Source organism: Aquarana catesbeiana, linkage group LG04 (assembly GCF_042186555.1).
Source record: "Aquarana catesbeiana isolate 2022-GZ linkage group LG04, ASM4218655v1, whole genome shotgun sequence".
Lineage (NCBI taxonomy): Eukaryota > Metazoa > Chordata > Amphibia > Anura > Ranidae > Aquarana > Aquarana catesbeiana.
Genome location: NC_133327.1, coordinates 241,425,834 through 241,445,231, shown reverse-complemented (window position 1 = coordinate 241,445,231; position 19,398 = coordinate 241,425,834). Strand labels below are relative to the sequence as shown.

Genomic DNA, 19,398 nt, shown 5'->3' with positions numbered 1-19,398 from the left:
GTTTTTTTGTCATACGTGCGCTGATATATTTTCACATTCAGTATCATCATCAGAGCTTTCTAATGCTGGGCATCCTCCTGGAGCATGTACCCAACACTGTGGTCAAACAGTTCGAGGGACTCCTCAGGAGGACATGGTGGGGCTAGGGAAGGAGTCACTGATGCCATTGAGCCGAGGGAAGAGGCCACGTTGGCAGCTGCTTTGCCAGACAAAGTACCCTGAGCATGGGTGAGGGAGGTTGAGGAGGATGAGGACGGCTTGGTCATCCACTCGACCAAGTCTTCCGCATGTTGCGGCTCAACACGGCCAGCTGCCGAAAAAAGGCTGAGCGTGTCCCACAGCCACGTGCTGATAAGGATGCACCGTCTCCACGACCAGCACCATTGCCTCTAGACACAGAGCCTGCTTGCCCTCTTTTTTTGGCTTGTGACTGTCTGCCTCTCCTTGTTGGCCTTCCAGACATACTAATGGCCTGTAGCTGCACTAAGCTAGGATATATATATATATATATATATATATATACTGATACTGTAGCTAGCAAAATCAACTGCCTGCCTATAGTATGAGAACACCACCAACCTTCTACAGGTCGCACTACACTAACGTGTAAATACTTTAGCTGCCTACGGTAGTGATAGGATCAGGAAAACACCACCAACCTTCTACAGGTAGCTTTAGCTGAACACTGTGCAGAGGTCACACTACACTAACTTGTAGCTTTAGCTGTACACTGTTCAGAGGACGCACTACACTAACTTGTAGCTTTAGCTGAACACTGTGCAGAGGTCACACTACACTAACTTGTAGCTTTAGCTGAACACTATGAGGAGGATGCACTACACTAACTTGTAGCTTTAGCTGAACACTGTGCAGAGGTCGCACTACACTAACTTGTAGTTTTATCTGAACACTGTGAGGAGGACGCACTACACTAACTTGTAGCTTTAGCTGAACACTGTGAGGAGGAAGCACTACACTAACTTGTAGCTTTAGCTGAACACTGTTCAGAGCACGCACTACACTAACTTGTAGCTTTAGCTGAACACTGTGTAGTGGTCGCACTACACTAACTTGTAGCTTTAGCTGAACACTGTGCAGAGGTCGCACTACACTAACTTGTAGTTTTAGCTGAACACTGTGAGGAGGACGCACTACACTAACTTGTAGCTTTAGCTGATCACTGTGCAGAGGTCGCACTAAACTAACTTGTAGCTTTAGCTGAACACTGTGCAGAGGTCGTACTACACTAACTTGTAGTTTTAGCTGAACACTGTGAGGAGAACGCACTACACTATCTTGTAGCTTTAGATGAACACTGTTCAGAGGACGCACTACACTAACTTGTAGCTTTAGCTGAACACTGTGCAGAGGTCGCACTACACTAACTTGTAGTTTAGCTGAACACTGTAAGGAGGACGCACTACACTAACTTGTAGCTTTAGCTGAACACTGTGCAGAGGTCACACTAAACTAACCTGTAGCTTTAGCTGAACACTGTGAGGAGGACGCACTACACTAACTTGTAGCTTTAGCTGAACACTGTGAGGAGGAAGCACTACACTAACTTCTAGCTTTAGCTGAACACTGTTCAGAGCACGCACTACACTAACTTGTAGCTTTAGCTGAACACTGTGCAGAGGTCGCACTAAACTAACTTGTAGCTTTAGCTGAACACTGTGCAGAGGTCGCACTACACTAACTTGTAGTTTTAGCTGAACACTGTGAGGAGGACGCACTACACTAACTTGTAGCTTTAGCTGATCACTGTGCAGAGGTCGCACTAAACTAACTTGTAGCTTTAGCTGAACACTGTGCAGAGGTCGCACGACAATCACTTGTAGTTTTAGCTGAACACTGTGAGGAGGACGCATTACACTAACTTGTAGCTTTAGCTGATCACTGTGCAGAGGTCGCACTAAACTAACTTGTAGCTTTAGCTGAACACTGTGCAGAGGTCGCACGACAATCACTTGTAGTTTTAGCTGAACACTGTGAGGAGGACGCATTACACTAACTTGTAACTTTAGATGAACACTGTGAGGAGGAAGCACTACACTAACTTGTAGCTTTAGCTGAACACTGTTCAGAGCACGCACTACACTAACTTGTAGCTTTAGCTGAACACTGAGCAGAGGTCGCACTAAACTAACTTGTAGCTTTAGCTGAACACTGTGTAGAGGTCGCACTACACTAACTGGTAGTTTTAGCTGAACACTGTGAGGAGGACGCACTACACTAACTTGTAGCTTTAGCTGAACAATGTGCAGAGGTCGCACTACACTAACTTGTAGTTTTAGCTGAACACTGTTCAGAGCATGCACTACACTAACTTGTAGCTTTAGCTGAACACTGTGCAGAGGTCGCACTAAACTAACTTGTAGCTTTAGCTGAACACTGTGCAGAGGTCGCACTACACTAACTTGTAGTTTTAGCTGAACACTGTGAGGAGGACGCACTACACTAACTTGTAGCTTTAGCTGAACACTGTGCAGAGGTCACACTAAACTAACCTGTAGCTTTAGCTGTGCAGAGGTCGTACTACACTAACTTGTAGTTTTAGCTGAACACTGTGAGGAGGATGCACTACACTAACTTGTAGCTTTAGATGAACACTGTTCAGAGGACGCACTACACTAACTTGTAGTTTAGCTGAACACTGTAAGGAGGACGCACTACACTAACTTGTAGCTTTAGCTGAACACTGTGCAGAGGTCACACTAAACTAACCTGTAGCTTTAGCTGAACACTGTGAGGACGCACTACACTAACTTGTAGCTTTAGCTGAACACTGTGAGGAGGAAGCACTACACTAACTTCTAGCTTTAGCTGAACACTGTTCAGAGCACGCACTACACTAACTTGTAGCTTTAGCTGAACACTGTGCAGAGGTTGCACTAAACTAACTTGTAGCTTTAGCTGAACACTGTGCAGAGGTCGCACTACACTAACTTGTAGTTTTAGCTGAACACTGTGAGGAGGACGCACTACACTAACTTGTAGCTTTAGATGAACACTGTTCAGAGGACGCACTACACTAACTTGTAGCTTTAGCTGAACACTAAGCAGAGGTCGCACTAAACTAACTTGTAGCTTTAGCTGAACACTGTGTAGAGGTCGCACTACACTAACTGGTAGTTTTAGCTGAACACTGTGAGGAGGACGCACTACACTAACTTGTAGCTTTAGCTGAACAATGTGCAGAGGTCGCACTACACTAACTTGTAGTTTTAGCTGAACACTGTTCAGAGCATGCACTACACTAACTTGTAGCTTTAGCTGAACACTGTGCAGAGGTCGCATTAAACTAACTTGTAGCTTTAGCTGAACACTGTGCAGAGGTCGCATTACACTAACTTGTAGTTTTAGCTGAACACTGTGAGGAGGACGCACTACACTAACTTGTAGCTTTAGCTGAACACTGTGCAGAGGTCACACTAAACTAACCTGTAGCTTTAGCTGAACACTGTGAGGAGGACGCACTACACTAACTTGTAGCTTTAGCTGAACACTGTGAGGAGGAAGCACTACACTAACTTGTAGCTTTAGCTGAACACTGTTCAGAGCACGCACTACACTAACTTGTAGCTTTACCTGAACACTGTGCAGAGGTCGCACTAAACTAACTTGTAGCTTTAGCTGAACACTGTGCAGAGGTCACACTAAACTAACTTGTAGTTTTAGCTGAACACTGTGAGGAGGACGCACTACACTAACTGTAAATAGTCTAGCTGCCTGACTGTGGTACTAATAGGATCAAAAGAACACCAGCAATTTTCTTCAGGTAGCTGTATATACTGTAACAAGACAAGCCTGCCTGTCAGTAGGAAGATAACAGGAACGGATCTAGCTAAACTGAATACAGTGTATATATATATATATATATATATATATATATATATATATATATATATATATACAACACCTGGGATGCATATATATACACAATAAACTGTAAGTGCAGCTAACTGACTGACTGTCCTGCCTAATCTAGCTAACTCAAATGAAATTACACTGTCTCTCTATCTCTCAGCACGCCGGAACACATGGGTTCGACTCAAACACGAAGCTCATCCCTTATTCTGACCAAATCCTTTTGGGCTGGAGCACCCCCCCCCATCATTGTCTCTCATTAGTGCCCACCTGTGTCATAGGTGGAGTCCTTTAGTTCTCCCATATAGAGGAGTGTATGTCTCCCATTCTATAGATAGTGTAGGACCCATTAACTATGGGGTACTTTGTCGCAGTAAGTGGGCTTAAGCACCATATAGCAATATGGTGTGACTAAATCCCCATATTTTTTTGAAAATGTTTAGGTGTTTTAAATAGCCTTGCAGGAGGTAAATGTCTTGTTTGCATGTGTGCGCTGTAATATTTTGTTCCCATTCCAAGCTATTCGCTCTGGGGGCACACGGCAGGAGGAGGGAGGGGCCAAGAGCGCCAGCGGGGAACCCGAGGAGGATCTGGGGTGCTCTATGCAAAACCACTACACAGCAGGTAAGTATAACATGTTTGTTTTTTTTTACTCCTGCAGGTCCGCGCTATAGTCAAATGACGGCTACAGCGCGGATCTGCTTTGCCAGGAGGGCGTCAATAGATGTCCTCCCCTTTGAAAGCTGGCTGCGCCCCCCTGCAGGGCGCACGCGGGACGCGCTGTGATCACCCGAGTCAATGAGACTCGGGTGATCACAGATCAGAGTAAGGGGTCGATCCTGACCCCTTACCACGTGATCAGCTGTCAGCCAATGACAGCTGATCACATGATGTAAACAGAGGATCGGTAATCGTTTTTTTTTTTCTTCTCATGCTAACAGCGTGAGAAGAAAAAAAAGCCGATCATGGGCTCCTGTTGAAGGGACATCGGTCCCGAGGAGGGAGAGGTGAAGCCGTCTCATATGTGCCAACAGTGCCCACCAATCAGTGCCCACAGTGCCACCTATCGATGCCCACCAGTGGTGCCTCAGCAGTGCTGCCTATCAGTGTCGCCTATCAGTGCCCATCACTGCCACCCATTAGTGCCCATCACTGCCACCCATCAGTGCCACCTAGCAGTGCTGCCTATCAGTGCCCATCACTGCCACCCATCAGTGCCAGCTATCAGTGCCACCTATTAGTGCCCTTCAGTGCCACCTATCAATGCCCTTCAGTACCGCCCATTAGTGCCACCTCATCCCTGCCCACCAGTGCCGCCTATTAGTGCTCACCAGTGCCGCCTATTAGTGCCCATCAGTGTCGCCTTATCAGTGCCCATCAGTGCAGCCTATCAGTGCCCATCAGTGTAGCCTCATCAGCGTACATCAATGAAGGAGAAAAATTACCTGTTTGCAGAATTTATTAACAAAATATAAAACGGTTTTGTATTTTTTTTTAATTCGGTCTTTTTTCATTTTTTTAACAAAAAAATAAAAAATTGAGAGGTGATCAAATACCACCAAAAGAAAGCTCTATTTCTGGGAAAAAATTATAAAAATTTCATTTGGGTACAGCGTTGTATGAAGCTGAAAATTGGTCTTCGCAGGAGGGGGGTTTAGGTGCCCAGTAAGCAGGTGGTTAAAAGATAAAAAAAAATTGCCTTTAATATTACGTTAAATACTTATACTTTTAAAAAAATACTTGCAATGAATGGGCAGCGCTTCCAAAAGCTTTGGTAGCGCTGAAACACTGGAGTTTTAAACCCCTTTATTGGAGTTAAAAGCTCCCTGCTAGTGGCTGAAAAGCGTCACTAAATCGAGCGGCGCTTTACCGCTAATGCATGGGCGGCCCCAGTGTGAAAGGGGTCTAATAGAGGGGAATTCTTACAATGGGGACACTGATCTGGTGACAACCAAGGATTCCCTCACTTTGAGATTTCCTCTCACTTCCTGTTTTGGCTATCAGACAGGAAGTGAATGGAAATCTCCTCTGTGGCATACAGATAGCAAAAAAAAAAACCACACAGGGGTTATAACCCTCCCTGACTATAGCCAAGATGAAAAAAAAGTTTTGTCTTCGATTCTACTTGACTGTTTAACTTTTCTAAACTGGATGTTTGGCCATAAAAGGTTCTTGAAGCACAGCTTTAACTACAGTGCTGCCAACAAGGCTCTCTGCACAGCTTGCAGGAGCTGAGTAAGCCTCATGGCTGAATGTACAGAAAAAAAAACAAATTATTCGGCAGCTCTTGTACATGTATTTCTCGTCGCCTGCACTTCAGCTTTGCACACAAGTGAGCTCCCTCCCTAAAGACAACCAGCACTTTCCACCTTCCTGCACTCACACACCACTAGGCTAACTTGTCCATGACGTCACCGCCACTCATGTCAGTCAAAGTTCCGGCCGCAAGTAAGGCGTGGCTTCTCCACCAGCAGGAGCAAGGGCCGGGGTAAGAAACCCCGTACAGCCTACAGACCTATAACCCACTTACTATTTGCTGCAATATCTTTCCGCCAGTGAAAAGAATTCCATGATAAACTAGTGCCTCATTCCCGGGGAAAAGGCTTGTATTCTGAGGAAATGGACCGCTCGGCCGCTCATCGTTTCGGCAGTAACCCTGGTCGGCGTTTGTTAATTCAGGCCGACGTGTGAAGACTAGCGGGGTGGAAGCTTTCCATTGTCGGCGCGGGATCCTTGCGCTGTTCAGAAATGTAGTTCCGGCGCTATAAATGGCGGGTGCCACCTTAGTTTGTTCCTTTTCAGTCGAGCTTTGGAACGTGGTGTGGAACATGTCTGGTGGCTCTGCGGACTATTCCAGGTATTTTCCCTCCAGCGCACCGAGAGCCGCCATTAGGGAGGAGAGGTATTGTAAGTCCCCCTCAGAGGTGGCGGGGACCCAGACATGTAAGGAGAGGCTTGTTGTAGCGGGTACACTGCTGGGACTTGTAGGCCTCACATTCCCGTATGGAGAACATTCATAATGTAGGGTACCTGTGGAGGACATTCATCCATAGGGACAGTTGTGTGCACGGTGCGCCTATACACATGTGGAGCCGTCATTTTATTGAACGGTGTACGGCCTGGAGCCCAGGACCAGCCTCAGTTCTGGCGGCCCGCCCGGGGAGGAGGTGAGAGCCATCAGCGCCGCAGGGTGGGAGGGGACCAGATGATTTTGGCAAAACATGGGGGGGGGGGGGGTCTGCAGTGTAGGGGCTCATCTCTAATTGTTGACTGATGGATCTTGTTACCAATGTCTACTGGGGGCGTCACTGCAAGCAGGGTGATCAACATTCACTGCATGGCATTCCAGGATCGGAGTGTAGAGAACGTAGAGCAAGCCATGCCTCCTACACAGCAGAGGGATGCTCAATGCACTTAGGTGTTTACATAGCATTGATTGTGCATGCTTCCAGTGTATTCCTGTATGTTGGACTTCTGTACATATGACACACAGGAAAGCCACTTGTCACAACAAACCATGTGATGCCATGCGGCTTGGCTTGCTTCTATGGATGTGAAAACCAGTTCATGTCAGAAGATGCCATTCCCAGGACATCTGACATGCAGAAGCTTTTCTGTGAGTTTTGGGAAAGTGCTCCTGGATGCATGTAGCCGTGAACCTAGTGTAAGTGCTCTGCATATTGTGTATTCACAATCTATGATCCCTATCTTGCATAGGAATATACGAGGGTCATTTAAAGCAGAGCTGAAGTTCTGTTGCGGCAGTATCCATGGATATGCCCCTCCCTCCCTTAAAGAACTTCTCAAACCATTAAACGCAACACGTTCCCTCCGCTCACTCAAACCTTCTTCATATACCCAGAACTAGACTCAGGACAATGGTAGACAGGGCCTTTTGTGTAGCTGACCCGCGACTGTGGAATGCCCTACCTGACACCCTGAGGGCTCTTCAATCTGTTTTAAAAAAAAAGTCTTCAGGCATTTCTTTTTAGCAAAGCTTTTTGTGCATTTTAGATGTTTGTTTTTATTGTATAAATTGTTCATTTTTCTTTTAACCTGTAGCACTTTGAGATCTTATGATGAAAAGCGCACTATAAATAAAATGTATTGTCATGCTTTTATGCTCTTCAATGCTGTGCATGCTCAACTTGAAGTGAAACTTTAGTCAGAAATTAAATCCTGATCCAGGCTGGCACCTTTTGCAGGTATAGCTAGTCTCGCCCTACTCTGCACATGCTCAGCTGCTCTAATTTTAGGAACTGCTGAATTTGTAGAGGCCAATATGCTGACAACCTAAAGATTTACTGCTGCTATGGGCTTCAGCAAAATGGCAGCCTTTGGGAAGAAGAAACAGGAACATTGCTGGCAGCAATTTATAGTACACTAGTTTTATTAGCATAATGGTGAATGTGTTCCTTTTTTGTTTTTTTTTTTTTTTTTTTTAAATATAGCAAGCTGTTATGGACAAAGTGCCACTTAAAGCCCAAGCCTTTTTCTAAAACTTGTTTACAAGTTAAAATCAGCTTTTTTTTTTTTTTTGCTAGGTTACTTAGAACCCTCAAACATATATAGTGCCAGCGTTTTTTCAATGTAGGGGATAGCACAATTACAATACAGTTCAATACAGAAGGGCCCTGCTCATGGACTTTCCATTCTGGGGGGGGGGGGGGGTGTGAGTGGTACAAAAGGTAATGGCTGCGGGGATGATTTGATGGGAGTGGCTCCGATAAAGTTCTTGGGTGGGATGGGCTTCCCTGAATAGATGAGTTTTCAGGGATCTCAAGGTGGACAGGGTAGGGGATGATCAAACATACTGGGGCAGGGAGTTCCAGGTGATGGGAGAGGCTCTAGTGAAGTCCTGTAAGCGAGCGTGGGCAATATCTGCAGATGAGGTTGGTGACGTAGCTGGGGGCAGTGTTGTGGATGGCCTTGTATTTTGAAGTTTACATGGTGGGGTAGTGGAAGCCAGTGAAGGGATTTGCAGAGAGGGCAATAGTCACGGATCGGTTAGTGAGGTGTATGAGTCTAGCAGCATAATTCATAATAGACTGAAGGGGGGGGGGGGGGGTTAGCAGCCTGTGTAAGGGTAGGCTATTGAGGAGAGTTGCAGTAGTTGAGGCAGGAAAAAAAAAAATCAAGGAGTGAATAAGTTCCTTGGGTGAATTCTGGAGCTGTTAAGGTGACAAGATTTAGCCAGTGATTGGTTGTGGGGGCTGAAGGAGAGGTCAGTCAAGGATGGCACCCTGGCATGTGTGGAGGGACCAATGGTTGTGCTGTTGATCTTAATGGTGGTCATGGGGAGGAGACCGGTAGGGAGGAAATATAACAAGCTCAGTTTTAGATTGAGCTTGAAAGTGGTGTGACATCCATACAGTATGTCATTCAGTAAGTTTGTGATCTGAGGAGTGGAGAGATCTGGGTGTTGGCATAGGGGTGGTATTGCAAGCCATGAGAGGTTATCAACTGGCCCAGGGAAGGACAGAGCCTTGGGGTACCCCAACAGAGGAAGAGTAGCGGAAGAGATGGCGTTGCTTGTGCCACTGAAAATGTGCTAGTGCCACTGAAAATGTGCTGATGGGTAGAACAGGATAAAGCCAAATCACGGAGGCCAAGGGAGTGGAGTTTGCTGATGAGCAGGTGGTCAACTGTCGAAGGCAGAGGTGTAAGACTGAATATGGAGTATTGGTCATTGGTGTTAGTAAGTTGTTAGTGAGTGGAATATTGTGAGCAGAATCCAGACAGTAGGGGCTCAAAGGTGGTTGTTGGTGAGGTAGCAACTTATTTGGTTGTGGACAAGACATTCTATGAGCTTGGAGGCAAACGGGAGCAGGGAGATGGGTCCTAAGTTATTCAAACAGGTGGGGTCTAGTAAGGGTTTTTAGGTATTGGGGTAACCAGTGCATGTTTGTGTAGAGGTTGAAGATGTGGGTTAGAGAGCTTAGGATAGAGTGAGAAGGTGGTTGCAGTAATTGTGAGGGGACAGGTGGTGAGGTGGGCCATGGAGGAGTTTGCCAACTTCCGTGGTGGTAATAGGGCAGAAGGAGAGTACTGGGTGAGGTGTTGGGCCTGATGTGTTAGTTAGGGGAGAAAATTGGATGCTGGATATCTCCTTGCGAATTGTTGCTTTTGAAATAGTTGCCAATCTCCTGAGTGGTAAGCAAGTTGGGGGGGGTAGAGGAGTAAGGATAGAAAAGAGTTGACATTTTGAGTGTTGTGGTAGGTTTGTTTAGCAGTGTGGAATTGTTTGTTCCACACTTGTGGAATGGCGACTAACTTAGCTTTATTTTTATTTTTTTTATATTATATATTTCATGTTTTCTATTTAGAGGCGATCTAGTGCTGGTATTATTGCTTGCGATTGTAGCGATTACTATATATGTGCTTTGAACACTGTTTACATATGTGGGCGTAACTTGTGTATGCATTCGCTTCTACGCATGAGCTCGGAGGGATGGGGCGCTTTAAAAAATGTTAGTATTTTTACTTTTCTCAAACGCCTTGCCGAGCTGAAGTTCTCCCCTCACTGTTGCCTGCAGTCTTCTGGAAGATGTCATTCATGGGTCCCAGAAGAATGCCAGACCATTCAGCAGATGCAGCACAACTCAGCATGCAGACTCAGCATGTGCAGGGTGCACCCTACTGTGAGGCCCAAGCTGTCACAGCCAGGTGCCCACAGTTAAAATGCTGGCACAGAGGAGAGGGAAAGAAGCAATGGTTCTGTTGAGCACATTGCTGGACCCTGGCATGTGTTAAAAGTCCGCAGCTAAAGTTTTTTGGCACCTGCTGACTTTGAATAAACAAACAACTGGAGCTCATCTTAAGACAGACCTGCTTTTTCTGACATTGACCTATGCCAAGTATTAAACCAGTCATCTTTAAGTAACAGGAAGTTCCAAATCTACAAAAGAGTGATAGTGGTGTGGCCTGTGGTGAGTGTTTTAAAAAAAAAAAAAAATAGGGGTTTATTACCCCAGGCAGGCTGTATTTTTGGAATTTTCCTTGGCTAAAATGTAATTCCAAGCCATTGATGATTTGGCAGCACCTATGCTGAAGGAAATCTGAAAGCCTGACCTGTTGGAGGTACTTGAAACCAACTAGATTTGAATGTTGGTCAGGGCAGTAAATCTTCACAATTTTTCAGATGGTCAAGATTTGGATCATTGTGTTATCACATTACAAATGAACAAGTGAAATGATGGTTACCATCTTTCGGGACTGACCTGGAATGGAGACAATTTACTCTGCTGATCACTTGTAGATGTAAAATATAGTAGCCAAATGCTCACTGCTGCTGATATTAACTGATTAACTGCTATTTCTTTTGCTGTAGAGACCATGGCGGCCCAGAGGGAATGGACCCCGATGGTGTCATTGAGGTTGGTATGATACAAGTTACACTCCTTGCTTTATTCTTGGCATACGGGATATATAAACCTTTCTCTACTTGCAGAGTAACTGGAATGAGATTGTTGACAATTTTGATGACATGAATCTAAAGGAATCTCTTCTAAGAGGCATTTATGCTTATGGTTTTGAAAAGCCTTCTGCTATCCAACAAAGAGCAATCATCCCCTGCATTAAAGGTTGGTTTGACTTGATGCGTTAAAATGAACAATTGCAACCATTAACTTGGGTATATAGGATTAAAATTCATAATCTGTTAATGTTTACAAGTGAAATGATGGTAACCATCTTTCGGGACTGACCTGAAATGGAGAGAACATTTGTTTCTGATCACTTGTTTTTATTTGTCTTGGTTCACATACCCAAGTAAAATGTGGGAACAGTAAATGTGTATCCTACTTTTTTTAGGGTATGATGTGATTGCCCAAGCTCAGTCAGGTACTGGCAAGACAGCCACATTTGCTATTTCCATCCTGCAGCAGCTGGAGATTGATCTCAAGGAGACCCAAGCTCTAGTATTGGCTCCAACAAGAGAACTGGCTCAACAGGTATTGAGAGGGTAGTTACAAATGTGCGCGCTGCTCAATTTTCAGTTTGCACAACTGTAAGCCAAACCTGATGGCTCACTAAAGCATCTTAAGCCTAATGCCCTGTACACACGATAGAATTTTCCGATGGAAAATGTGTGATCGGACTTTGTCAGAAATTCCGACCGTGTGTGGGCTCCATCACATATTTTTCCTTAGGAATTTCCGACAGTTTGAGAGCTTACTATAAAATTTTCCGACAACAAAATCTGTTGGAAATTCCGATCGTGTGTACACAAATCCGACGCACAAAGTGCCACGCATGCTCAGAATAAATTAAGAGACAAAAGCTATTGGCTACTGCCCCGTTTATAGTGCCGACGTATGTGTTTTACGCCAACGCGTTCCGTGTGTATGCAAGACAAGTTTGTGACCGTGTGTATGCAAGACAAGTTTGAGCCAACATCCGTCGGAAAAAATCCATGGATTTTGTTGGAGTGTCCCATCAATGTCCGACCATGTGTACAGGGCATCACAGTTTTGCAGACTGCCTTTTACATTTATAATGTGTAGTTAAGTATATGCAATATTTAGAATATGCAGCTGTGCAACATGAAAACTGCAGTACACAATCTCTGCGGCTACTGCTGGCATGCATGTCACAATGTTAAATGCTTTTTCATGTTCACAAGCTTATAACCTGAGCTGACTGCTTGTTAAATAAAGCACACGTATTTTCTTGCTTCACTTGTGCATTCAGTAATTCAGGCATTTTCTGGCAAAAGTGGTTGATTCATCTTCCCAGTTCAGTAACTGAACTAAATGGGTTTTGTGCATATAAAGAACAATTCTTGACTGGAAAAATGGGTTGCAATGAGCAACCTGAATTAGGTTTCATGAACCCTAGTTTATTTTAGAACCTGGCTGGAAATTGTGGATTAATCCAGGTAGATATAACTAGTACAGTGGTAAAATGACCCTAGTATTGGTCCTTTGCACATTTGTAAAAGTAATTTTTGTAATTGGCAGTGCTTGGGAGAACAGTATTCTGAGCCCTTTATATATTCATAATCACTATGACATTATCAGCAATGATTGCAATTTGAGACATTGCTGCTGTCTACTTGAGTGTTCTGCCATGTGTGTTAGTTTTTGAATGCTTGGCAAAGCTGACCCAAGCATATATGCTACATGATCATCATTTATTTTGAAGTTTACAAAAGGGTTGTTTATGCCTTTTGATAATGAGCGTTCACAAGTTAAACCTTTTGTAGCCATGACACACTAAACCAGAAGTAACTAGAGATTTGCTACTAAACAAAGTGGTGTGCAGATAGCCCCTTGTGTTATGCCACATTTGAGTTGCATAACACTGTAGATGGTTAAGACAACTTCACTTTTTAGTAGAGGTGTTTTTTTTTTTTTTTTTTTTTTTTTTTTTTTTTTTTTTCCTAAAACTTTTCATTTTGGCTAGTGTAGGGAATGGGTTAACTCTTCAGGTATACTTGCCATCTGTTCTACTCAAGAGATTTCCCAATATTCTGATCCTGTGTAGATAAAACAATGCGAGACCAAATCTCCAAGTTTGATAAAACCCTCTTGGACTGTCCAAGGCACAAGTGTCACCAGTGGAAGGTTTCCTATTATAGAAAAATAAAGCTTCATTTATTTATTTTTTTCCACTCTTTAGTTCCAGTGATTTTTGCCCTAACCAGGAAAGGGAGAATCTTTCCAATGGGTACAGGGGTTCAACTAAACATCTAAAGCTGTAGTTTTTCCCCTAATGCCATCAGTCCTAGAGCTGGGTCATTGGGTTTTGATTGAAAGCAGCAGGAGCCAATGGCTGCACTGCTATCCATCCAATCAGGACCCGAGACACTGGCTTTTGCTGGTGTGCTTGTCCCTGGGATGTGATAGAGGGGGTTCAGGTAAGCAGCACTTCCTATACTTGCACTTAGAGGAGCATGGCCAAAGCTATTGGCCATACATCTCTTATGGATCATAGGAGTGCAGGTCCTGTTTTCAGCTGACAGTGGGCTGAAGCCTGATGTCTGAGTTGGTCCAGGTTCTGAAAAGATCCTGACCATATGGTTATCTGCCCAGAGGCCTGGCTCAGCCCCATAGCGATCTGCTGAGAGCCTGAACCAGCCCAGTGCTCCAGTGAGTGCTGCTGACACACCAGCCCTGCTTGGATCCCCCCCCTCCCCCCTTGCTCTGAGCAATCAGTGTTTGCTCTGTATTCACTACGGAGTTGGTACAGCATCAGATTGATGTATCCACCTTGGTGAGTAAGATCTTGAATGTCTTAATGGCTGGTATAAAACTAAACGCAACCCCCTTCAGCATCTGTTGGGATACCTAGGTGTCTTACCCCAAATAGCCTTTCAGGATTCAGATAAGATGCCATGATGGCTTACTCTAGATTATATTGGCTCTAGAAAATGTGACTTGCCATATTGGGTGCTCTGGCATGGCAGGCCATTTTCTATTGCCTTTCCCACTTTAGTCCAGTGCAGTAACAGCCTTTGCAGTGTTGGCATGCATCTACGGAGAAGTCCTACTCTGATTAGGACTTCAGTACATGTGCAGGCTTGTGTATGATGTGCTATTTAGTTTCACTAGTGTGGGGTTTTTCTGCCTGTCCTTTTGGACAGATGTCCCAAAGACCCAAAACGAATAGTGGTGGTCTATTCAAAGATGGGTGTCAGAACATTCCTCAGCAGGCAATAATGTGACGTGTTTTGGCTAGCAATGCATTTAACTTTGACTTGCTCTTCAGCTTGGGAGGGTTGGGTCTTGAGTCTTTAACAGTTGCTGCCATGACGACTGCCTGACCTTAGGCAGTTGTTACAACAGTATGTGCATAACAGTATCAAATTGTTTCTTGTATTCCTTTGGACTACAGGGCTGCCCCCTTGCATCAGATCAGGCAGGTGACTGAGTAGGAACTGTAGGGTTTCACATGACAAGTCAGATTTAAAGTAAATTCAAAAGTAAGCCTGTCAACATGGACAATCTGAACATTCAGTTAGTATGCAGCCTGTTGTATACCCCCCCCCTTCTATAGAGAACCAGTTGTTTAATTCAGTCTTCTGGCAAGTTGCTAAGAATGGCCTGTGTTATTAATGCATAAGAAATTGTACTACTAAGACACAAGTGCTGCATGAGTTGGGAGTCCATAGACTTTTTCCCACTTCCAAATGGCTTTATTGCTGAATACTACTAGTTTATACTTTGAAAATAAATATTTTGGTTTTTGTGTTGCCCAAATTGGCAGCATTAGGCATGACGTGTGTGTGTGTGTGTGGGGGGGGTTTTTTTTTTTCTCACTTTTGGAAAGTGCATGTTTTTAAACTTAAGCTTTATAGCATAAAAAAAGTTTAACTTGCTATGGCTCCTAATTTAAATTTCTAATGCAGCAGTCTTTTCTAAATAAGTTTTGTGGACAGGGAAGTTGATGTAGAGCTAGCATTACAATTGCCAATCTAAAACTTAGCGTTACATCACTGACTGTAAAATGTGTGCTTTTTTTTTTTATCAGATTCAAAAGGTTATTTTGGCCTTGGGTGACTACATGGGTGCAACATGCCATGCTTGTATTGGAGGCACAAATGTCCGTAATGAAATGCAGAAGCTGCAAGCGGAAGCACCTCACATAGTTGTTGGGACTCCTGGGCGAGTGTTTGATATGCTGAATCGACGCTACCTATGTAAGTTGCAGAATATTAAAATTTTATATGTTGATACAGAATTGTCAGTACATGGATGGTGCCAGTTCTGTTTACAGAATAATGCAGCAGTAAACAGGCTGTCTCGAATTGCATGCTGAAAAATTTATAGGTAAGACCCCCTTTCACACCGAGGGCGTTTTGCAGGTGCTATAGTGTTAAAAATAGTGCCTGCAATCCACCCTCAAACAGCTGCAGCATTTTCTCCAGTGTGAAAGCCCGAGGACTTTCACACTGGAGTGCTGCACTGGCAGGACGTCAGGAAAAGTCCTGCCAGCAGCTTCTTTGGAGCGGTGTTTACCTCTGCTCCCCATTGAAATCAACGGGGCAGCGCTGGGATACTGCCGGCAGAATGCCGCTATTGCGGGCGGTTTTAACCCTTTCTCGGCCGCTAGCAGGGGGTAAAAGCACCCCGCTAGCGGCCGAAATGCACCGCAAATCCAACGGTAAAACGTCGCTATAAATAGCGACGTTTTACCGCTGACGCTATAGGCAGCTCGGTGTGAAAGGGGTCTTACGGGACATGCTGATGGGTACTACTAAAGATGCAGCTAACTTTATCTGTTGTAAAGTAAACCTTATCCCATGTGGTAGTTCACTTATTCGATATGACTGGGGATATGGCAGTTGTCCAACTCAACTGTCTGGATCTTTCAATTTTTTTTTTTTTGGGGGGGGGGGGGGGGTGGAGGTTATAAAACTGGAGTTAAATGTTATCAGCTAGGCATCGTAGTGGCTACTCTTTGTGTATGCAATCTTAAAGTTGGGTTCATCCCTGCTCATTCTGATTGGTTTCAGCTCCTAAATGGATCAAGATGTTTGTTTTGGATGAAGCAGATGAAATGTTGAGCCGTGGGTTTAAGGATCAAATTTATGAAATCTTTCAGAAGCTAAGCACAAATATTCAGGTAACTCAATCAATGTTGCTATTCTCATACATGAGGCTCTATTAACAGTGTTGCAGCTTTGTATAGTTGAGATACGCAAGGTGAATTGCAAATGTCCCTCTACATGCCACCCAAAGGCTAGGTTCACACTGCTGTGAATTTTACTGCGAATTTGAGCCGTTGTGATCGCTCAAATTCGCAAGTCGTTTTAATAACCTAGTTTTCCATGAGTGCCGTTCACATCAATGCATTGCGAATCTAACCTGCGTTAAAAAAAAAAGGTCCTGTCCGAGTTTGATCCATGTGCAATGCGAATTCAGCTCCGTAGAATTGCAAGAACACAACGAATTCGCAATGCAAATGTGCAATGCAATCGGATCAAAATCGCCCTAAATTCACACTGCAGCGGTGTGAACCTAGCCTTAAAATGGAGCATGCTTGCAGCTTTGCCAGCAGAATGGGAATCTAGCTGAGCGCTTCTGTAAACTTTGTAAGGAAAAATAAAGTTATTCCGCGTCTGCATTTTTATGCATACATTCAGTTAATATTTAAAGTGAACCTAAAATACTTCTAGTGCAAAGTGAATGTTAGTTTAAGTGCTTGAGGCAATAGTCAAACTGGTTACTGCTTGGTATATAGTTCAGAAGTCATTTATAAATTGACACTTAAGTATTTTATATCTGATAGACCTGATGCTTGCAAAAGCTAGCTTTTAGAGACAGCCTAAAAATGTTTGGTTATACTTTGCTGTTGCAGAAAGTGGAAGTTAAAAAAAAAAATCATTAAAGCACAAGTCTTGGCACTAAAGCTGCTTTTTTAACATTTCAAGGTTGTCCTCTTATCTGCTACAATGCCTACAGATGTGTTGGAAGTGACCAAAAAGTTCATGAGGGATCCAATTCGTATTCTTGTGAAAAAGGAGGAGCTGACTTTGGAGGGTATTAAGCAGTTCTATATTAATGTTGAAAGAGAGGTAAGAACAGAAGTACCAGCTTTGTACAATGTCTTTGCTGGCCTTTGTTCTGTGACCTACTTGCAAAATTTAGGCAGCTGGTGAGATTGCCTGTGGATACATAACCAAATATCAATAAATTACTCTTCTTTAGGAATGGAAGTTGGACACTCTCTGTGATCTGTATGAGACACTGACCATTACACAGGCTGTCATTTTTCTTAATACTAGAAGAAAAGTTGACTGGCTAACAGAAAAAATGCATTCAAGAGATTTCACTGTATCTGCTCTGGTAAGTTGTGTGGGGTTTTTTCTTTCTCTTCTCCTCCCCCTCCCCCCCCCTTAGAAAAAGGGGAAAAAAAAGCAGGATAAGTTACAATATGGCAGTGTGGTGCTATTTTGTCGTTCCCCCTGCTGAAATAAAACTTGTTTCCTACTATCCCTGACTGTTCAGTGTGGCAGGCAGGGACGCTTGGTCTCAAACAGCTAATATAATTATGTGCAAGATATGTTGGTAACAAACCCCCCTTCACTTGCAGCATGGTGATATGGACCAGAAGGAACGAGATGTCATTATGAGGGAGTTCCGGTCTGGATCTAGTAGAGTGTTGATCACTACTGATTTGCTGGTAAGGGTGTCTTGGGAGGGGGGGGGGGGGGGGGGGTTAAATCCAAAGACTCGTATAATCTGACGGTTTCTTGTACCTAGCAGTGATGTTCTTTGGTATATAAAGGGCCATATTCCACAGTGAATTACACAGTTGTTCTTCACCACTATACTGTGGCTGACAGTCATTTTGTCTAATTGCATTAGTTGCTGTTACTTTCACTTTGCTCATGTAGCAAAAACTTGTTTTAACTACACTTGGGTTTACTTTAACCACTTCAGCTCCAGAAGGATTTACCTACTTCCTGACCAGGCTTTATTTTATGGGGCACTGTCTCTTTGACTGGCAAGTTATGTCTAAAAACTGAGATTTAGGGACTTGTGTAGCTTTTTTTTTTTTTTTAGGACTTCATTGCAGTGGGCAAATCCAACCCCAAATGGCAATTTTTGGGGACCAGTGACATTATTACATTGATCAGTACTATAAATGACACTAAGGGGTTAACTGTTCCCTGGGGGTGTTCAAACGGGGGAGGGCAGGCTGCCTGGAACACCACACAGATCGCTGTTCTTGATGACGAACAGCAGATCTCTGTCCGTCAGAACAGGGAGCTGCTTTGTTTACACAGGCAGATACCTGTTCTGCCTCTATCACAAGTCAACAGCAAGTCTGCTGGAGCCTTGGGCGTGCTCATGCTATATTGCATGCAGACTGACCTACTTCGTGCTATCTAGTCACCTTGCCACAGTATGACTGGTCGGGAAGTGGTTAACTGTGGAATGGATACTCTATATATGCAGTTTTCTTAACTCTGGGATCCTTCACTACATCTGTGTTCTGAAAAGGCAATTTTGGTGCTAAAGTTACTATACTTGTCTGCAAAAAAGACTTTTCTCTCATTGAGTATCTTAAACTGCTGCAGAAAGTTTAAATGGACTAGTGTGGCTTTAGACATGTGTACTGCCAAAAGTTGTATTGGGGGGGGGGGGGGGTTAATTTTCAGGTCATTTGTTATCAATTTTTGTTTTGAATCAATTTGTAACTTCGGAAAAATTAAAATGTATGTTCCATTTGTTTAGATGCAGTATTTGGAATTTTGAAAGTCCAAAATGACTATAGGTATTGGCTTTTCCTTTCAAATTTGGCTGTTTATGAATGTTACCAATTTATCTGAAATAACAAATGCTGCATCTAAATCCAACTTTTTTTTTTTTTTTTGTGTTCAATTTATTTAGATGCAGCATTCGTTAATTCAGATAATTCGTAACTTTGGATAAATTTTGTATTCGTTCCCTTAACTAACAGCCAAATTTGAAAGGAAATTCCAATACCTAGCACTTAATAGTTTGGATTTTCTTCATTTTTGGATTTACAAATTTGGCATGAAACAAACTGCACATGTTTAGCTTTCCAAGTAGTTTA

At 43.6% G+C, this 19,398-nt stretch overlaps 1 protein-coding gene and 3 non-coding genes across 4 annotated transcripts in view; all 4 read left to right on the top strand.

The window, feature by feature from the left end:
- Positions 1–6,588: 6,588 nt before the first annotated feature.
- Positions 6,589–19,398, top strand: part of EIF4A2 (eukaryotic translation initiation factor 4A2) — a gene marked incomplete in the record, with an annotated part of 14,724 nt that continues 1,914 nt past the window's right edge. Inside the window, 9 exon segments of the mRNA XM_073626309.1 lie at positions 6,589–6,727; positions 11,201–11,246; positions 11,321–11,453; positions 11,683–11,822; positions 15,343–15,511; positions 16,328–16,437; positions 17,246–17,389; positions 17,523–17,660; positions 17,908–17,997. Of these exon segments, the coding sequence (XP_073482410.1) occupies positions 6,639–6,727; positions 11,201–11,246; positions 11,321–11,453; positions 11,683–11,822; positions 15,343–15,511; positions 16,328–16,437; positions 17,246–17,389; positions 17,523–17,660; positions 17,908–17,997 (1,059 nt within the window).
- LOC141141648 (small nucleolar RNA SNORD2) lies at positions 11,056–11,124 on the top strand. The gene has a single exon (XR_012244188.1). It is a non-coding gene; the product is annotated as a small nucleolar RNA SNORD2 (small nucleolar RNA).
- On the top strand, positions 11,542–11,610 carry LOC141141647 (small nucleolar RNA SNORD2). Its single transcript, XR_012244187.1, has one exon. It is a non-coding gene; the product is annotated as a small nucleolar RNA SNORD2 (small nucleolar RNA).
- Positions 17,730–17,854, top strand: LOC141142057 (small nucleolar RNA SNORA63). Its single transcript, XR_012244303.1, has one exon. It is a non-coding gene; the product is annotated as a small nucleolar RNA SNORA63 (small nucleolar RNA).